This window comes from Argiope bruennichi, chromosome X2 (genome assembly GCF_947563725.1).
Source record: "Argiope bruennichi chromosome X2, qqArgBrue1.1, whole genome shotgun sequence".
NCBI lineage: Eukaryota > Metazoa > Arthropoda > Arachnida > Araneae > Araneidae > Argiope > Argiope bruennichi.
The window spans coordinates 21,181,287-21,200,635 of NC_079163.1; the positions used below are offsets into that span (position 1 = coordinate 21,181,287).

General features: G+C 31.9%; 1 protein-coding gene across 1 annotated transcript; it reads left to right on the forward strand.

The window, feature by feature from the left end:
* Positions 1 to 1,060: 1,060 nt before the first annotated feature.
* LOC129960428 (protein boule-like) lies at positions 1,061 to 18,775 on the forward strand. The gene is made up of 10 exons (XM_056073853.1): positions 1,061 to 1,202; positions 4,498 to 4,593; positions 6,523 to 6,614; positions 11,506 to 11,560; positions 12,434 to 12,493; positions 14,101 to 14,119; positions 14,963 to 15,060; positions 16,205 to 16,267; positions 17,093 to 17,203; positions 17,908 to 18,775. Exons 1-10 carry the CDS (start codon positions 1,200 to 1,202, stop codon positions 18,328 to 18,330), a joined length of 1,020 nt encoding a protein of 339 aa, XP_055929828.1. The 5' UTR covers positions 1,061 to 1,199; the 3' UTR covers positions 18,331 to 18,775.
* Positions 18,776 to 19,349: the final 574 nt, after the last annotated feature.

Genomic DNA, 19,349 nt, shown 5'->3' on the forward strand with positions numbered 1-19,349 from the left:
AATGCCTTAGTTTCGAATGACCTTCAAGATGCCACCTAGATTTTTGATTAATTTTTACATGAAATTTTCGAAATGTGGCTAATCTAATTAGTAATTATATTTAATATATACTAAACCAACGTATATGGAATAAATGGACAAATGGCGTAGGATCCTACGACCACAAGAAAAGTTGCATTGGTCTGGTGGCAATCTCTTGGCCTTGGGATTGAAAAATTGTGGGTTCGAGACAGATTCTATCTGAGATTCACAGTGTTATATTAAATGAAATGTCAAATGTCCTTAAATTGTTGTGAGATAAAAGTTTGGAAAGGAGATACCTGTTCAGATGTCGTTTTCATCGTCTAACCAGTTTCAAAAATGAAATCAATCTAATCACTATGATTTATATATAAAACGAGGCATTCATTTAACACGTAATAACAAATATCAAATTAATTTCTTGACAAAACAAGCAAAACAAAACATTATCTGATTTCAGCACATTATTCGATACATCAGAAATCCATTTTCACACGTTCAGATTCAAGAATGTTTATGAATAAGGCCAACATTTCCTTCTCGTTGATATATCGATAACAGTTTTCAAGTAGAAAAGATCATTGTTAATGAAGATAACATCTGACAGTTTCAATCTTCTTATATAATTAATCCCAGACTGGAAAAAAATGTGATAAATGAAACAAATTTAATCATCGTTAGACCGAAGATCATTTTCGGAGCATTAAGAAGATTTTTATACGCTGAAATCCGAATTAGTGCAAATTAATTTTTAATTAGATTAAAAAGAATCTATATACAAACCTAATTTGTTTAGATGTGTAAATATATTTAATAGGAAAATAAGAAAGAAAAAATTTATTCATAAGTCAGAAACATACAATTATATCGAAAACTATTCTATTGACTGAGAAAAATTCAACCGTATAAAACAAAAATTTCCTAGAAAAGGCGCAAGTTCAAAATAAGGCTCCTATCAAAATACCAACGATTCCGATTGTGAAGCGATATTTCGATTTTGAGAAAAATCTGATCTTTTATCTGCGCAGAAAACGAAACTTTCTTTGGTACTCCAGTATGTATATTTCCAGTGCTAATGACCTTTCTCGGTTATAAATCGAACTGCTGCTGAATTCCTTTGTTGTCTCATGGGCTTTATATAAATAATATCTTAATTTAAACTTACCTTTAAAACTACAATGGTAAGTAACTTTCAATACAATTTTTATAGTTAAAAATTTTTTTTTAATGTGTTGTATGTCGTGTTGAATAACGTTTGTAGTAGTTTCTTATGAAATAAAAGCTTTCGAAATGGTAACTTTTCAAAATGTGATAAGTTTTTCTTATTGTGTCTATTTACTATAAGTGCCTATTATTTATCATTTTTCTCCTTACTCAGACATGTGATATTTATCAATGTTAAACTATTACGAGGATTGCCAAGACTTATTTTCATCGATGTAGAATATTATATGAATAGCTTTTATCGCTGCATATTTCTATGAGATATAACTCTGCAGTATAATAACAGAATATGAAAAATATAAAAAAAAAATTGGAAAGGAAAACAAATGATTCTACTTTCGTGAAATAATTACTATCCTCTAGGAAGAGTGAAATCCATGTTTTTTATATAATTCAATTCCATAAATAGTAATTAAAAAAATAACTTCTTGTTTACACCTAAAAAAATAATCACTTGTACAAGAAGCCGGAATATCCGGCTCGCTAGTTGTGTTCCAGTGCTAAGTTAATTCTAAAAGAAACGAACTCTCCACTTGTAAAAGGCAAATATTTATTAGTAACTAGGTTCAAACATTTACGGTTCGGTTGATAAATTCACCTTTAGAACTAAACTCGCCTAATGTGGTTAGTAAAACAGCTGCTCACTTTTGCACTTGGAATTGTAAACAATATTGTTATTTTAAAGAAACATTGTTAGGGTTTTTATCGTAGCAGATGTTGGACAAAAGAATTCGTATTGAGGTTTCCCATATTTGTGAACTTCAGGAAAGAATGGTATAGAGAAGTTTCACGAGCTCTTTACTATTTTGCATCACAATGTCATTAGATAATAAATAAAAGAATCTGTTTGAATGCACTATTTAATCTCCCACTTGTTTTCAATGTGCTAAAATAAAACGAATGAAAATTGTATCTATTTACGAAATAGAGGATCTTCAGGTTATCATGGGCATAAACCAACAGAGCTTAAGGAAAATTTTTATCAAATTTCAAAAGCATAGAATAAAGTAAAATGCAATATTATGGTAAATTGCAAAAATCGCTTAAATAAAATTTTAAAAAATGAAATACAGATTACTAGATGCAGAGTTTCTTCTATGGGTTCAAAATCGAACCATATTTGGGATCCAGTTTAAACTAGGGTCGAAACCATGAAGCCAGTATCTTGAAGCTTTGTTACAAACATGTAATTACAAGAATTGCACTGTATTGTGAAATTATAATTTTATGAAGTTTCAACAAATGCATTCACTTTTTTAAAAATAAGAAAACCCTGTAAAATACGGAAATGGCTTATTTCTTTTATAACTTATTCTAGATTACTGTTGAGTAGTTCAGTGTTTTAAAGATGTATGAGTTTGCATGGGTAAGAATGGATGTTTCCCTAGGACTTTTATGAAAAAGATAAGTGAAGTTCCGTTTATAATTAATTGAAAACTCTTAGTGCAAATATTTGACTATTAAACCACGGAATTTTACGTTGCCGTGAATTTTCGATTACTTTTGATTATAATATCCACTCGAGTCTCTAGTCTACTAAAGAATGAAAAAAAGCTTGGAACTTGGGAAAAAATTTGGATTTAAAATCTATCTGAAGCAATTGAATTAAGAGTCGAATGATGCTTCATATAATAGAACTTATTTTAAAAATTTTCTATTTTATCTTTATCAATTTTTCTTAGTGTTTAAATTTTCATTTAACTAATCTTTTTAAAGTTTATTGATAAACATAAAGGAAAAAATGCTCTTAATTTTTTTTTTGAAATAAACTCTTTAAAAATAGAATCTAATTGAAGTATCATATTGACGAACCAGCGTTTTCTGCTTGACGACTGCAATTTAAATTGTCGATTTCTTCAGGGTGAATTTTTCATTGTATAATGTTAGCATTTTGAAAGTCGATGAGTTCTTCAGGAACATCCTTAAAAGATGCAAAGATCTAAGGTGTATATTTTTGGAATCCCTATACAATTTGCTTTTAAAATTAAGAAGTTATCGTTCTTTTGTCCCTTAATCTACGGCCTTAATATCGCAATAAATCGCTTTCTGAAATGAGTATTGGCTATAAAAAGGATCTTATCTGAATACTTCTCATTCCAGTTTCAAGCTTATTTGTTTTAAGATTAATCTTGATTATCTCGAGCATTTTCATTCGCAACCAAATACCAGAAATATACTTGATTTTATACAGACTTCCAAATCGAAAACAGGAAGAGAAATAGACGATATTGTTATTATACATGGTATCGGTTTGTATAGCATTTATTCGGATGAATTATTGTATAAAAATATCTAGTGTTTATCAGATTTTCGAAATTTGTATGCATATAAACTCGAAAGTGAAATCGCCAGAGGAGAGTAATAAGAAGTTAATCAAGCACAAATGTTTTTTCTTCTGTTTATAAACTGGAAATATTCAAAATTCATCTTGTATAAAATGTGAACTTCTGGATTTCTACTCGATTAATCAGTTAATGTAGTTCACATTAATGTAGATGAGTACAGATAGTCATTTCCTGAAGGAATGCCTCATAAATTGCATGATTTTGACGACCAATAATTCGACCGTTCGAAACTTGAAGACTAACTAATAAGTTTGTAATATCGTAAATGTAGCGATAAATCTTCCCCTATATGAAAATCAGTTTTAAACGTGATTTGATTGTCATGTATTTCAAGGACTGAAAAAGCTTTCTTGTATTATATGCATATAATGGTTTCAAAAAGTAAATTTTTCGTAAATCGACTTTATGTGAGTGTTATACAAAATAGATTTAATCTTGCTGAATATATTTTACTTTCGAAAAATTGGTGATTAAGAAATGTTGAACGCGCTGATATGAAAGTTTTGTTGCTGCTATTGAAGAACTAAAAGGTTGACCAATCGATAGTAAATATTTTGCCTTTTTAAACTAAAAAAATATTTCGGATTGTGAAACGTCCTAAATTAAATGCTATAATTACTATGCTTAAATTATGCTTAACACTGAACTAAGCTTATTAAATGCTATATTATTAACTGCATATTACGCTTTAATAAATTTGAGATAATGTACATTGATAGAATTACTGTCAACGTTAATGAAGTGTAATGGATTATCTCACGATTTCTGAATTTTTCTAATAGGCCAAAAATCTAGTTTTTTGAAAATCTCTAACTTACAGTAAATTTTTTATTCAAGTCTGCTCTCTTATACTAATTCTCGTTTCGATTCAACAGTGAATTTACAATATTTTTGGATTATTTTTCAGGCAACCGGAGGGCGTGATGATCTCCGTGGAATGAATGCTTTCAAAAATGGCACCCCAGTGCCCAATAGTATTTTCGTTGGTGGCATTTCCAGTAATGTAAGTATCTATTAAAATTGTTTTCTTATACCAAAAGATTATCCAAAATTTTTCAATGCTTTTCGGAAGTCTACTTTTATCTTTCTCGGATATAAAAATGCCAACTTCATAAATTTTCAATAATTCTATAATTCTACGCTGAGGGATTAATTAAGCGTTGGAAAGTTCAGTTTATCATAGCAATTGAATATCCCCTTAAGATGCATTGAATCGAGGTTATTGTTGATCATGTATTTGTATTAGTGAAGCCAGCTTAATTTTTAAGTCCCAACACTGATCTTGGGAAGCGAGTGATTTGATTCAAATACATAAAGGAACTTAAATTTTTATTTTGGAATTTTTTATTATATAAACACTCCGCCAATTTTTTCATTTAGTTTTCAAAAGAATATATTAATTTCTACTATTGAGAATCATTTCGACTCGCCTAATGACTTTGGTCTAAGCTTGCTAGAAATTCCTGCAAATCAATTTCCTGCAAAAAAGCCTAAATGAACGAAACTGAATAGGAAAACTTATTTAATTGCATACGAATTTTGTCATTTTAATGACGTAATTGATTTTTAATGGCAGGTTGTGTAAGTATTTGTACGAATAAAAAAAAAAATACTTGCTGAAAGTGACTTTTAAAACGGCTTATATGTAAAGAATTTCGAACAAGTTCCTTATAGTTTATTTTTTTCATGAAATCTATTTTTGATGCGAGTGTCAAATTGGCTGATCACAGTAGATAATGACAGTACACCCAGTGATAAAGGAACGTACTCTATTTTGATTCTACTTTGTAGTTTATGAAACTTTTACTGGATCGAAAATGAATCGTTTGTGATCACAAACCGATGACACTTATTGCGGGAAAAGGGCTTCCTGACATTTCAGGAACTGACGTACATTGAGAATTGCTGCTGTATTTTCCACTTCTGATCATGCATAAATGTAACGACATGCATTATCTGGCGACTTTTTCATTCGTCTATCGTGCGAAACCTATTCTTCCTTTCAAATTTCAATGATTTGGTATTTTATGGCTTATTTTAACAAATGCTAATACTTAATGTCGAACTAGCATTATATTTTATATTTTAGTCAAAAAATTTGTCGTAATTTTTCTTTCGTCTTTCTCTCCATATTTAATAAGTATTTAAAAATTTTCATGGGTTTCCGATGAAGTGACCTGAACTCTTTCAACATTTTCTTTTAAAAATATTTCAAAAATATCAAATAGCAACTTAAACACGATTCGTTAATCAAGAATGACCTTTAATTTGCTCTAAAACTCAAATATTTTAAATAAAAACATTGGCTGAAATTTAAATCCTGCATTGCTTTACAAATATGTATATTTCACTCAAATCAACATTCAGAAGACGGAAGCAATCTTAAATTCAAGTCTGTTCCAAATTGAAAAGGAAAAAATGTTAAATTTTGAAAATTCTACGAGTAGTTTACTTCAAGTATATTTAATCGATTGCTTTTCGATTTGTAATATTATAGAAAATCTTAAATTGGCATTCGTGCCCTATCAGACTAAACATCAGTTTTGTAAATGCCAAAGAAATGAGTGCAAAATTTTAAACTTCTGAACGATGCATACAGGTTATTAAGTTTTCTATTCGGTCATATAACATGCCATCAAGTTATGTTGACTGCTATAGAACTAAAATCTAATTTCATTTTTCATTACAAATCTTCACTTTGTCCTCAGAAAAGTAATTCCATGCATAGCTCGCCTAAAGTAAAGACTTGTTTATTGCTCCGAAATGTATACAATTGTTTAAAGTTGAATAATCGAGATTAAAAAAAAATGCCAATGGGGCACTGTCATGAATGGTGCCCGAGAGGAGCCATCGGAGTGCACAAAGGGTTAATAAAATGTTCTGCAAATTTAAAATTTCTGAAAGCTTATATGGTCTCTTTCTTCCCTTCTAGACAACAGAAGACGATTTGAGAAACTTGTTCTCAAAATTTGGAAATGTCAAAGCAACAAAAGTTCTTTTTGATAAAGCTGGAATATCCAGAGGGTAATGTATGTTACAGCATGGCAATCTTGAAAAGCCAATATCTCAATTCTAAGACCTTTTTTAATCTACGCGAAGTTGGTTCTTCGGACTAGGTGAAATTCAAAATTTCCAGCAAAGAATGCGATTTGATTTACCAGATTGTCTTAAATTCTGACATTTTATTTCACCTGTATTGAAGTTTTCTTTATTTTTGAAAAAGTGGGACTCGATGCTATCTGAATAATATTGAATGTACCAATAGTTGAATAAACTAATATTTTCACTTATCTTGATAACCTTCAAATGAAATTTCTGTTGAAGGAACTGGAGTATCTTAAAATGGGTTAACAAAATTTAGAAGTAACTTGTCTAAAATAATGATGGAACTGGCCCTGGGGGATAAAATACAACCGAATTGGGCATAAAGAAATATAGGTGGTGGTTTCTTCCTATCGGTGAAGTCGCTTTCAGATGGTTTCAAGAGTTTAAAATTATAAGATTTGGGTACTATTATCATAGGTGAATAAAAAAAGCAGCTTGAATGGTTTTTGTTTTTGATCAGCCGTTTGGATAAATTTTACCCATGTCGAATGAAACAAAATTCAGCTTTGGCAATAAAGTTTCAAGGTACCAATAATTTAAACTTCTGGCAGCAACTCGTCAAATCAGGAATACGAAACTGCTTTTTTGAATAGTTGGCTTTATGAATTGGAGAGATTTTGTGGCCGACTAGATTTCGGAACCAGAGGTTTGTCATGGATTTGTGGCCGATTCAAAGGAAGACCCCCCCCCCCTCCTCCTCTCGTGTATGACTCCAAGGATAAATCCGTTGAGTAATTCCTTTCACACTGAGTAACACTAAATTGGTTTTGCAATAGATGTAAATGATTTAAAATTAACTAAAGGAAAGTTACTTCCGCAGAAATCGATGTTTAAATGATTAAGTGGATTGTGTAGGTGGAAAAAGCAAAGATTTTCTCCTTGCGGTTAATAGGTTACATGGAGTCGGTTTTCAGAGGGAAAACAAACTTCATCCCCCCCCTACCCACTCATCCGTAATTTTGTAGAATACGATTGCCTGAAGGTAATGCCTTAAAGATTGAATTCCATTAAACATCCATCGTATATGTAACTTGGTACATGGTGAAATCGAACGCTATAAAGGTAAAACCCCTTCGCACTGATTTCGTAAAGGATGTTGGTTTAGATGCCATCTTCATTTGACCACGTCTCAGTTACGAGATGCACACCAAAATAGTCCTAAACTTAGTTTTTTTAAGACTAATCATATTTCTCTTAAGTATACTCTGTTCCGCAGCTGATACTAGGGCTGGCTCAAATTTGCATTTACACTTATACCAGTGCAAAAATCGGCTGAAGTTATTTCTGTTACAGGCAGCGATTGGGTCTTTATATGTACTTGAACCACATAGACTTCCGAGTAAGGATATGATAAATATTTCGAACAAGTTTCCCAAATAACGGCGTATGGCCAAATTGGCCCTTGTACCATTAAACCACACCGTCCAAATGATGGCAGGGGACACAACAACTCTCCAACTTTTTTATTGGACGAATCTTCGCAGTTTCCCAAAATTTAAGATGTTAAGATTAGTTAACGATTAATCTATTAAATGTTTTACTCTTCTATATTTGTAAAAACAGTTTGCACAAAAACATTTACTATCGCTGAATACAAATAAAAAAAAATATAATCGAGTAATGAAAGTCCCTAATGAGATTTTTGCTTAATTTATTAGAGGGAAAAATCATTCCATTACCAAGTTTAGAAATATTTAAATGTCTTTAAAACAAACTAACGTTTAAGTTTCTCTAAATGGCATCTAAGTTTTTAATAAGCCTGACGTGCATAAAGTTAGCAGTTTACTAGTAATTACTCCACACATCATACTTTTCTCTTTCTGCTTTATTTCTGCTTGCTCATCTAACCTTTAAATAGAAGATTAGGAGAGCAAACGTAATATCCGCACAATAGAATGGAAAATTTATGAGTGTTTAAATGTACTTTTTCTTTTAAACCTTTGTTCCGTTTATCTTCAATTACCGCTACGTTTGTTTTGACGTATCAATATCCGCGAGTCTTCTGCAAACCGTACTGTAAATGACTAGGGGTTAAAAACGTATTCAAGATTTGACAAACTTCATTTAAAGTGGTGACTTTTAAAAAAAATCGTAGAAACTGATTCATTGTAGAGAGCTTTTGCAATTTGAAAATAGAATCTATATTTTTTGATGTATTTAGAAAACTTTTGAAAATGTATTTTAAAAACTCTATGAAAGGATATCGAGAAATTTTTTCAGACATTTGCAGACATCAGTATGATAATTTTTTACTCATAAACGGGGAAATTTATCCAGAAAATCGACCGGTATATTAATCGAAATCGGTCCTCTTTTTACCTTCTAATATAAAAAAAATACAATCTTCAAAAAAGGACTCTTCTCTCAATTAGCATGTTTAAATTTTCTTTAATCCTTGGGTAGTCTCAATATCTAACGGGTACACAAGTAGTCTGCATCTGTTGGCATTTAATACATAGCATCCTAAAGGAAAAACAAGGTACAAAAGTAAATTCTCATTAGAGAAAAATTAATGCATTTATGTTAATCTGGTTTTAATAATTTCTTTTGTATCTCGTGGATCAAGTATTATATCGCTACTACTTAAGGTATGTGACTACTTGCAGAGCAATTTTTCTGAAATTTATAAATATTCAATAAAACTTATTTTTAATTATGAGAGCAAAATCAAATTTCAGTGGGAATTTTATTTGAAATCTTAAGCAATTTTAGTGAATCTGCAGTTACGCCAAATATCCTACTAGCCAATACAAATGTTTCAGTTTTACCTTACATGGTTCATAACCCAACTAAATATATTAACTAAAAGGTTTCATGCAGTTATAAAAGTTCTGGAAACATTCCCAATTCTGAAGTTTTTTTTTTATTATCGGTTTTTTTTTCATTAATATACGAAGCAAAATGGTTTCATTCTAGTTACTGACTAGCCAAAAATGGCTTTTGTGCCATGAAACACGAACTAATTCGTGATACAGCTTAATACGGAATATCTCAGCAAAATTTCAATTTGATAAATATTTTTGAAGGGATGTTTAACTCAAAAATAACAAATACGAGTTTCCCAGAAAAAGTATTTAAATAACACACACACACACACACACACACACACACACACACACACACACACACACACACACTGTAATAACTGTACAATGTTAAAACTTGCCATATTTGTGAATCACTTTGATTTAAACTATTCTCTTGGCTTTATACATAATTTTTAAAATAGTATTGCAAGAAATGATTGACATCTCTAAATTCACTCTTCGTGAATTCTCAAGCATTAGAGGATCAAATAATATTTCTAAATGTTTGAATGAGTTGTAGATCTAAACAATAAAGCTGTCATATCTGCCAAACTTCAAGTTCTTTCAGTTAAAATAATCCATTAGACTAAAATTTCAGTTATTGTTCTACGAGACCATGCAAGCATTTCAGATCAACATTTTATTGCAAAGTGCTGAATAAGTTGCCTTTTTGTAGCCAAATCTAAATTTTTCAAAATGAATGAAGCTTTCAAAAACTGTTCTTCCATTTTACACTTGCTGTTTTACTCGGGTATATGGAATTTGATTGAAACAATTAATAGATTTCATTCATACATCAATATATGAATATATAGTCCATAACTGCTTGCAGAATATACCAGTGTAGGTCGTACCCAATAAAATCAAATCCCCTTCCCTAAATGCAAAGCAAAAAGTTTATTAAGTTTTTCTTTATTCTAAACGTCTGAACTTTCTCATTTTAGTTCAAGCCGTCTCCATTTGAGGTTGATCACAATACCAGACATCTAAATTTATTCGGTCATCGCAAAGTTTTTCGGGGGGGGAGGTGACTTTTTAGGATTCAAAGCTGTTACCAGTTTATTATAGAAAGTATCGTGTTATGCTGGTTGCCAACTTGGGAAATATTGGCATTTCTGATTAATTATGCAACATGTCTACATCCCTTGAATTTTCATCGCTACTGATTGGCTGGAACAAAGACCGAACGTCTGGCAAGTCGAATTGGAGACTTGCTGTCCATCTGAGCATCTTCATTTGTTTGGTGCAGTATGATTAAGTCATGAATACCCTTATATCAAATCGCAAACTGAAATTGAGTACAATCCATGATGTGGATAATTTTAATACTTGACGCAGAAGCTCGTCAAGATCATTGCCGATACCTTGAAACTTCAATTGGAAGAATATCAAACTTGAATGATGGTCGGAGCTATCAAAGTAAGGTGTACTTTGAGCTGCAAAAAGAAGAAAAAAGCCTCTTAAATTTATTTTGAAAATGACTGTTAAAAAGGAATAGCCGTAAAATTTAATGAGATTGCAACTATCGGTAAGAAAACATGTTTCTTCTACTTGGAGGATAATTGTCCACAATTTCAATACTGATCAAGAGTGAATGTAGGTAATTTTGGATCCGAAAGAAAACTTGTTTCTTCTCATTCTGAAGACGATTGCTTGGGCAGATAAGTACTTCCAAACATGACATTCCGCAATAACGAAATGGTATAGTAGGCATTTTCTTATCGACATAATTTCTATTGATGAAATGGAGCGTCTAGGCAACACGACTAATTGTGGTCATTGACTGCCAGGCATTGGCTCGATTTAATAATTGCGTATTATTGAATAAAAACTAAGAAATGTTAATTTTGTTTCTTATTGTCATGCTTGTTGATCCATAAAGACTGATTGTCGGTTTCAAGTTTCAGGTCCTTGGTTAAGTGTTAACCGTAGGGGTATCTTTTGAAAAGTGAGTAATGGTCTTTTCATTAAGAGCATCGTGTAACTATACTCGTAATTTTCAGATATGGGTTCGTCACATTCGAAACTGAAGATGAAGCCGATAAAGTTCTTAAACAGGTGAGATTTCCTTTCTATGTTTCTAAATAGTCGAATTTTCAACTTTAATTGTTAGATACTCAGCCTCGGAGATTTTGATAAAAGTACATTAGATAAATGCTTAGAAACCACGTATTAAGACTTTATCAAACGTATGTTAACACAAATAATTGTTACAATTACAAGCCTAGTGGACCAGGTTGTTTCAGCATTAAAAAATCCTTGTAGCTTAAAGTAAATGCAACTATCGTAGCATGAAATTTCCGAGTTTGTATCGTAAGCAATGTTGCGTGCTTCTCATAAAGATAGGTTTACGTTTTTGTTCTATTAAATTTAAGATAAATAGCAGAATTTTCTCTTTGCCTTAACGACAAAATATTGGGCAATTTAATGGGGTTCTTCCAAAAGCTAGTTGATTCCTCGCTTCAATTGGAAATTTTCTTCCGCGTGTCTTTCATCTATTAAAAGCATACTTAAAGTGAAATAATCTAGTTATTCAATTTCTAGTTTTAATAATTAAGCGACTTCGCTTCCCCACGTCAAGAACTATCCTCGGAAAGTTTACTTAGCGTTGCTTGCATCAGTTTCTTAATTTTAGTTTGAGTTAAATATCCGATCCTTTATAATAAAGAAATGCATAAATTATGTCGTCTGAAAGTAAGATGAATATCAAAAAGTTGCACGCGACCGAGTTAACAATCGCAACTAAGTTTTTTGAAATTCGATGAAAATGAACATGGAGGCAATTGTGGCGAGTTTGTGATCTTTTTTAAGTTGTAAAAATACCTTGATTTAAAAATATTGAAAGTATTTATCAAGCGGGTTTTAACTGTTATCTTTTTTATATCTGCATTGCGTATTTGACTAGCTAACAGAACAAATTATTTTCCTCAGGCTGAACGCTTCATCTTGAAAGATAAGAAATTGAACATAGCTCCGGCAGTGAAAAAGCAGGTAAATGTTACTGAAATTATTTTGATCAAAATGCAAACATATTTTGGATGTTCTTCGAAATGCTCAAGTATCTTTCTCATTTCACTTTTCTGTTAAAATTCGTGAGTTATAGCTGGTAAACTATCATTAGTAACGCAATTTAGAATCCACAAGGATTAATCGGTTTTTACAGATTTTTATTGAAGCTAGAACAACGTGTTACTAAATGCCCCAATGTACGGAATAGACTCAAAATGTACTTTTGTGCTTCCTTTATGAACATTTTAAGTACCTTACGGAACTTAGATTGTCGCGAAATAAACGTCGACGTTATTCTGTTGGAGCCAATATAACTCCATTTTAAACTAAAGGTTTCACACTTCGTCAGAAGTACAAGCAAATAAAATTACTTAACCACGATGAACATTATTTAACCAGCCTTATGGGAAAAACCACTGTCCAGTCATTTAAATGTTGTCACTTTTTAAGTGTGTGAAATTGCTGTTAGAACATTTCCGATTGCTTCACTGAATGTTTTTATAGCTGCACTTAATTCAACTCTTAACTTTAATAATTAATGGAAATGCAAAATATTAGAAGTATTAAGCTGTCTTCGAAACTTCTATTTGTATTATTAGTGGGGGGGGGGACTTAAAAGAAATCAAAATGATATAAGTGCCAAACAAAAGGTTTAATCAAAAGCGAAAATAGATTTAACCGTCGCTTGATGGGTAATCTTGTGACTCGCCAATAGAAGTTGTTGTTCATATACTCATAAATCTGAAATGGTTTATATTGTAAAACTCATTCTTTTTTATATCAGTTTCACTTCCGTACAACCTTTTAGCTTGATATACAATCTGTAACATAACAATGTTTTAATGTTGTAAAATTCAAACTCGTCTGTCACAACATTGAGTTGCATGCTTTTCGCTAACACTAAAATTAGTTTTTAAAAAAATTGCTCTCCTTGGATATAAACTCTGAAGTAGGATTTTCACTTCTATTTTTATTTCGTATCATATACAGTGTGCAAACTCAGTAATTTGTAGTAGACTGATTCAATTAATGTTTTCAGCTTATCAAATAACAAGCGAGATTTTTAAAATGAGTTTCATATTTAAATCTAAAGTCAGTCTGGACGATTGGGTTTAGATTTAGATTTCTGGCGCAAGATCCTGTTGCAGAATATGCTGCGCCGAAGCAACTTAGTCAGTCTGGACGAACACGCTGATCGCCGAAGAAGGCAGTTTAATTCATGGTGTCATTCGATATTAATAGCCCAGTAGACAGAAAAAGTACTCTTAAATAAATTCTTCAGCAAGAAATTCAGTGTTGCTTTAAAACGGGACATTAATCCATAACTAAACTCGGCAAGAAAAGTTGTAGATAATTCGAAGCTATCCGACAACTGAAAATAAGTTTATTCAAATGTACTGTGACGCAATATTTGATTTGTGACTTTTGGTTGGAGACCTTCGAATTTACAGTTAAGTGATAAATAAGGATATCAATATAGTCCGATAAGGATCCAAATTGTCCGATTTCTGACATTTTGAATGTGAAACTATGAAATGTATTCAAGTGGAATATGTTCTTGAGTCTCATTTGAATTTTTTGCTTTGCAGCCATACAACCGTACTTTGGGTAAGTAACAATTTAACTTCGGAAACTACATCTGTAATTGGTAAGTTAATTTTTCTTTTTAACTGCTGAGTTGTGTTAAGAGGTATGGATTTTTGAAATGTTTCTTCAGATTTACGTTAATTTAGTTTAATTGGATCCATTATAAAGCGAGAACTATCGCCAAAATAAGAGAATACTGTTAGGAAAAATTCCTGTGGGGTGCAATAATTTAGGAACACAAAGTAGCTTGTGTTATAGCAAGTTTTGTTTAAATTCTTGCATGGTTAACTGCAACAATTAGTCAGACTTACGATATTAATCTGAAATTCATAAAATATGCATCAGAAACAAATCGTCGCCAGCGGCATCATTTGATAAACATTGCTCGTTTCATTCCTCTTTTCTTCGAATTCAATTTGCTTGAATTTAAAATCGTTGTTTACTATTTCAAATCGGCATCTCATTTGTGTAACGTTTAATTTTTAATGGTTTTCGATTTACTTCAATACTTCAAATTAGTTTAAGTGTATTATGTTGGATTTTCCGCTTTTATGTCTAACTTTCGATGACTTCAGAAAATCTAAAAATGCCTAGTATTGTTTGGAAATTTGAATTAAATGAAAAATGTCTCTGTAAACTAATGGGCAACAAACATCCGTTTTGTATGGACTTTGGATGCACGATTTTAATTTGAGGATAAAAACAGATTCTGTCTAGTAGTCACCAAAACATAAAATGCTTCACTTTACAATATTTTGGAAGACGATGGCATTTAAATGCTTAAAGCAATGATAGCTGAAATCGGAATATTATGAAACTTGCGATAATATTATTGAACGCATGGATAATTTGTTTTATTTTCAGAATCGGGCGTGGTCGGAAATGCTTCTCTTATTTGGCCAGCTCAGCCTCCTTCAAGGACTTCAGCTGGATATACTAGAGATTCAATGTATTATCCGCAGGTAATGCCGAGTAAATTTCAAATGATACTAAATTGAAAGAAATACCTTCGTAATTTCGTGCAACATATCTTTTAAGGCAGATATTGATTAGCATTTGCAGCAGTTACGTGCATTTCTTTCAATTCTATGTTTACACTATCTTTGGTTGATAAGTTTCAATAGCAATTCTTAAATACAACTAAGATGCTGATTATAATCTTCATTGTAAACAGGTTCGTCGAAATAAGTGAATCAACCTTATATATGCTTTTGAAGGCGGAAGTGACATATTTTCTCTTCTGTTCGGAAGAACTGTGATCTAACGTTAAACTTGGAAAAGAATGTGCAGATTATTTTAGCTAGTTGCTCCAAGAAATGTGCTCTTGATAATGTTTTCGAAACATTGCCAAATCGGGTCAAAATATGCATGCAGCAATCTGCAATATAAACTAGAGTCGGGAACAATTTTGTTCGTAAGAATTTATATCAAATGGTTCAATATGAATTTTGGCTAAATGAACTTGGCGTTTCAATACTAGAATTTTATGTCAATGTTTCATGCTACAAAATAATTGCTTTCTGAACTTAAAATGAGTTTCGGAACTTCGGAGTATTTCAAATACATTAAACTCGGGAGTTTATTCTGTTCAATTATTTTTAAACTTAAAGGTTATTGGAATTCCCCACCCTCACCCCACCCCTCGAAGACTAGATTTTTAACGAATTGTACAGATTAAGCTTTACTAAATTATGTTCAGTGAATTTAAGACGTTAATAACAGCTTTAAGTTATAGCAGCCAATCTTTGCTTCAATTATTAGGATAATATAACTGTAAGAGAGGGGAAATGCTATGCTTATTAACCCAGCTCGATAAGCAGTTGCAATTTGCCGCGAATGCTAATGATCCAGAATTTCAAATTGGCAAATTCCAATTAAAAACTTGCTACTTGTGTAGATTTCTGAGAAAATAGATTTATCTGGACTTTAATTTTAGCACTTTTTAAGTCATGAGCCTGAATTCTTTCAAAAGTCGGATAAAGTTCAGTGAATGTAAATGAATTCGATTAAAACGGAATCTGTCGCATCGTAGTGAAGAGACTTGAACAACCATTAGTTTGTTAAATAGCAGTTTCTTAAATTTAGAATACTTAACTTCTTTTTCAGACACCATGGCCTGTCATGTGGCCACAATTCTGTCTACAGCAGCAATATCCATATCCTTCCATCGTAAGTAAATTTTAATTGTCTTTACAATTGATAAGAACAAATGTAAAAACGACATTAGATAAAATTTCCATAATGCCTAAAATATTACCATTAAAATGGGATTCATTTATTTCATAATCCTTATTGTACGAATATGGAATCCGATATTTAATAGGTTAAGTATAACATAGCATTAATTGTATCCATCCTTGTATATATTGAAATCGACCTCGTTGTTCCACGTTAACAGTGTATCTTCAGTTGTGCGTTATCGTAGTCATCCGAATCTTTATCGTATTAAGGGTTTTTAAGTACTTTCTATGATGCACAAATTCCTCGGGAAATGTTTTTTAATTTTATTTAAATAACAAACTCCTAAGTTGAGCTAAACGTCATCTTAAGTTGTAATTGGTAATTTCCAAATTGATATGCAGGAACCTATTGCTCTATTTCTAAAATAACTGGGAATTAGCAAGAAAAACTCGTCTCCAAGATTAACTTACACAATAAAGATTCCGACTAGTAACAGATGGATTTTTCTATAGCACTTCTATGGATTTATGGTGAACTGAAGATCTGAAAGTATAGTAAAAGAACTTTCAGATTCATAAATCAATTTTGATACATCAAGCAGTATACGAAGTCTGAGCTCATTTTGTGACTGTACTATATTGAATTCTTTCAATTATTTGTATTCCTTTCAGACTTCTTTAATCTCTCCATTGTAATAAGTTACAATATTTTATAAAGGAAACCATATAAATACAAAGAACTTATTAAAATTCTTCCTATGTGCCATAACTCTTCAGATGGTAGGGTTACGCTATACCTATTCTCTTTTTGCAGCCTCAAGCTGGCTTTCCGCAGTACGTATATCCCATCGCTCCTATGGATTATCCATATCAACCGGTTTCTGGATCCGATTTCTCTGAAACATCATCTGCTGACAGTGGAGAAGTAAGTTCTGTTCTTGGAATAATCTTCTCGACTCGATCGATATAATCTTATTCGTGCGGCACAAAACATAATCTACATTTTGTGCATAATTATTGTTAGTCAAACTTTTGCTCTTTCAAGGAATTGCTTGGTTCGAAATTGCGTAGTTCCCAAGGAATCTTAGTCTATTAATTTCTAGTTTTAGAAAATATTAAAAGAACCAAGTTGATTTCTTGGGCCACAGAATATCGAATTTAATATTTATAATCCGATTAACCTGGTTTAGATCTGCTAGATTTTGTAATTTCTCTTAATTGACAGAAACGAACGGTTTAATAGTGAATGAATTCGAATTTAATGAATTTAATCCATTCCTTAAAACTACCTTCCTACTATAATACCATGAGTGTTGTATACCTTGGCCAAATATGGCTTTTTTGCTGTAAAATACACACTTCAAACTCCAATGTTTCATGTCTGCCTTCTTTGCATGCGAGCTTTTAAAATGCACTGAGCGAAGATATGTGGCGAATTAATAAATTGCATTAAACCGATAATTCAATTTTTAATCGCAAAATTTCTCGCTTTGATGTTCGGAAAATAGTATGGAAGTTGAAAGAAATATCAAATGTAATCGGATTTTTATTGTTTTCAAAAGTAACTTAAATATCTAAATTTTTATAATCCAATATTTATCTTGATTCATCTACTGCAAATTCTTCCAGAGTGTCAAGAACCGTCCCAAGTCTGCTGCTGCAACTCCAGTTTCATCCGATTATGAACGCGGCCGTTCTACTCGAGCAAAACCAACAGATGCTCAAAACCAGAATATTCCCAAATACAATGGCGGAAGTGTGGAAAATTCTAACTGCATGCATTCGGCTCCCCTATCTCACTTGCATCATCCAGTCTTTGCGAAGACTCTAAATGGTGTAACGGTGATGTCTTATCCAGGCTCTATGGTAATGGGCAATCCAGCCATAGTCTACGTTAAGGATGGCAACGAATCGGATAATGTGTTAACAGAACTCGGATATCTGCATTCTCCAATAGCATCGGGTACGCTGACGCCTCCTGCTACTCCTTTGGTTTCGTTTCCTTGCGACTTCGGTGCCAATGCAGCCTTAGATTCCATCCGCAAAAATTAGATGGAAAAGAATCTGGAAGTAATTAAGAAGTCTGTGTGGATCATTCCTGTCGGAGCAGTCGACACCTATATAAACCGATTTCTTGTTATGCTAAAGATATGCTCAGCATGTGAGAGCTGATGTTGTGAATGATTTGCAACGCAAACCTATTTTATTTACTTGCTTTTATGTATTGCTTCGTTAACAGTGCAGCAACTCGATTCTATCTCGGTGTATAATTGTGCTTTTATTTCGAAAACTTCTGTCAACAATTAAATTGACTTAGGCTAATTTTATAATTGTTTCTTTAAATTTTCCTCGTATTTTTATTTAATCAGCTATATCCTAAGTATTTTATGTGTGTGTGACGTCAAATAACTGTATACAAAGTGTGCTATCTATCGTCTGTGCAAAATGTTACTAACTCCTGGACTGTCAATTATTGAATAAAAATGCTTACATCTTAGTCCCGTATTTTTAAAATTTTTTTACTGATCCACCAGCCTTTTAAATAAAGCATTGACTTATTTCAACTTGAAATAAACTGTTAACGGCAAGCAGCCAGTTTCGTTGTTTCAAATGCATATGAAAAATCGGAATAAAATTATTCTGTCGAAAAGTACTTCTCTTTAATTAAGATGCACATACTTTTTTACTTCTCACTTTCTCTTTTTAACCAGTTAACCGCGTATTTTTTTCAAATTCTTCAGTTTTCTTTTTAAAGTCAAGCGACGATGCGTATACACGTCAAACGCAACGCAAAATGCTAAATTTTGCAGAAAATCGTAATAAAACGGACAATTTTTGAGATAAATTACGCATCAACCGCGCCAAAATGATTTGGATTGACGTATATACACGAACGCACTTAACTGTTAAGAATTTAAACTGCATTTTTGGAAGGGTTTATTTTGATAGTTGGTTAAAGTAGGTAGATACCATTTAAGTTTTACGTTTTCTTGTTCCAATTAAAGTAATTATTACAGCTTGAAGTAGGTAGACCAAATTACACTTCACTAATCGAGAAAAAGCTCAATTTT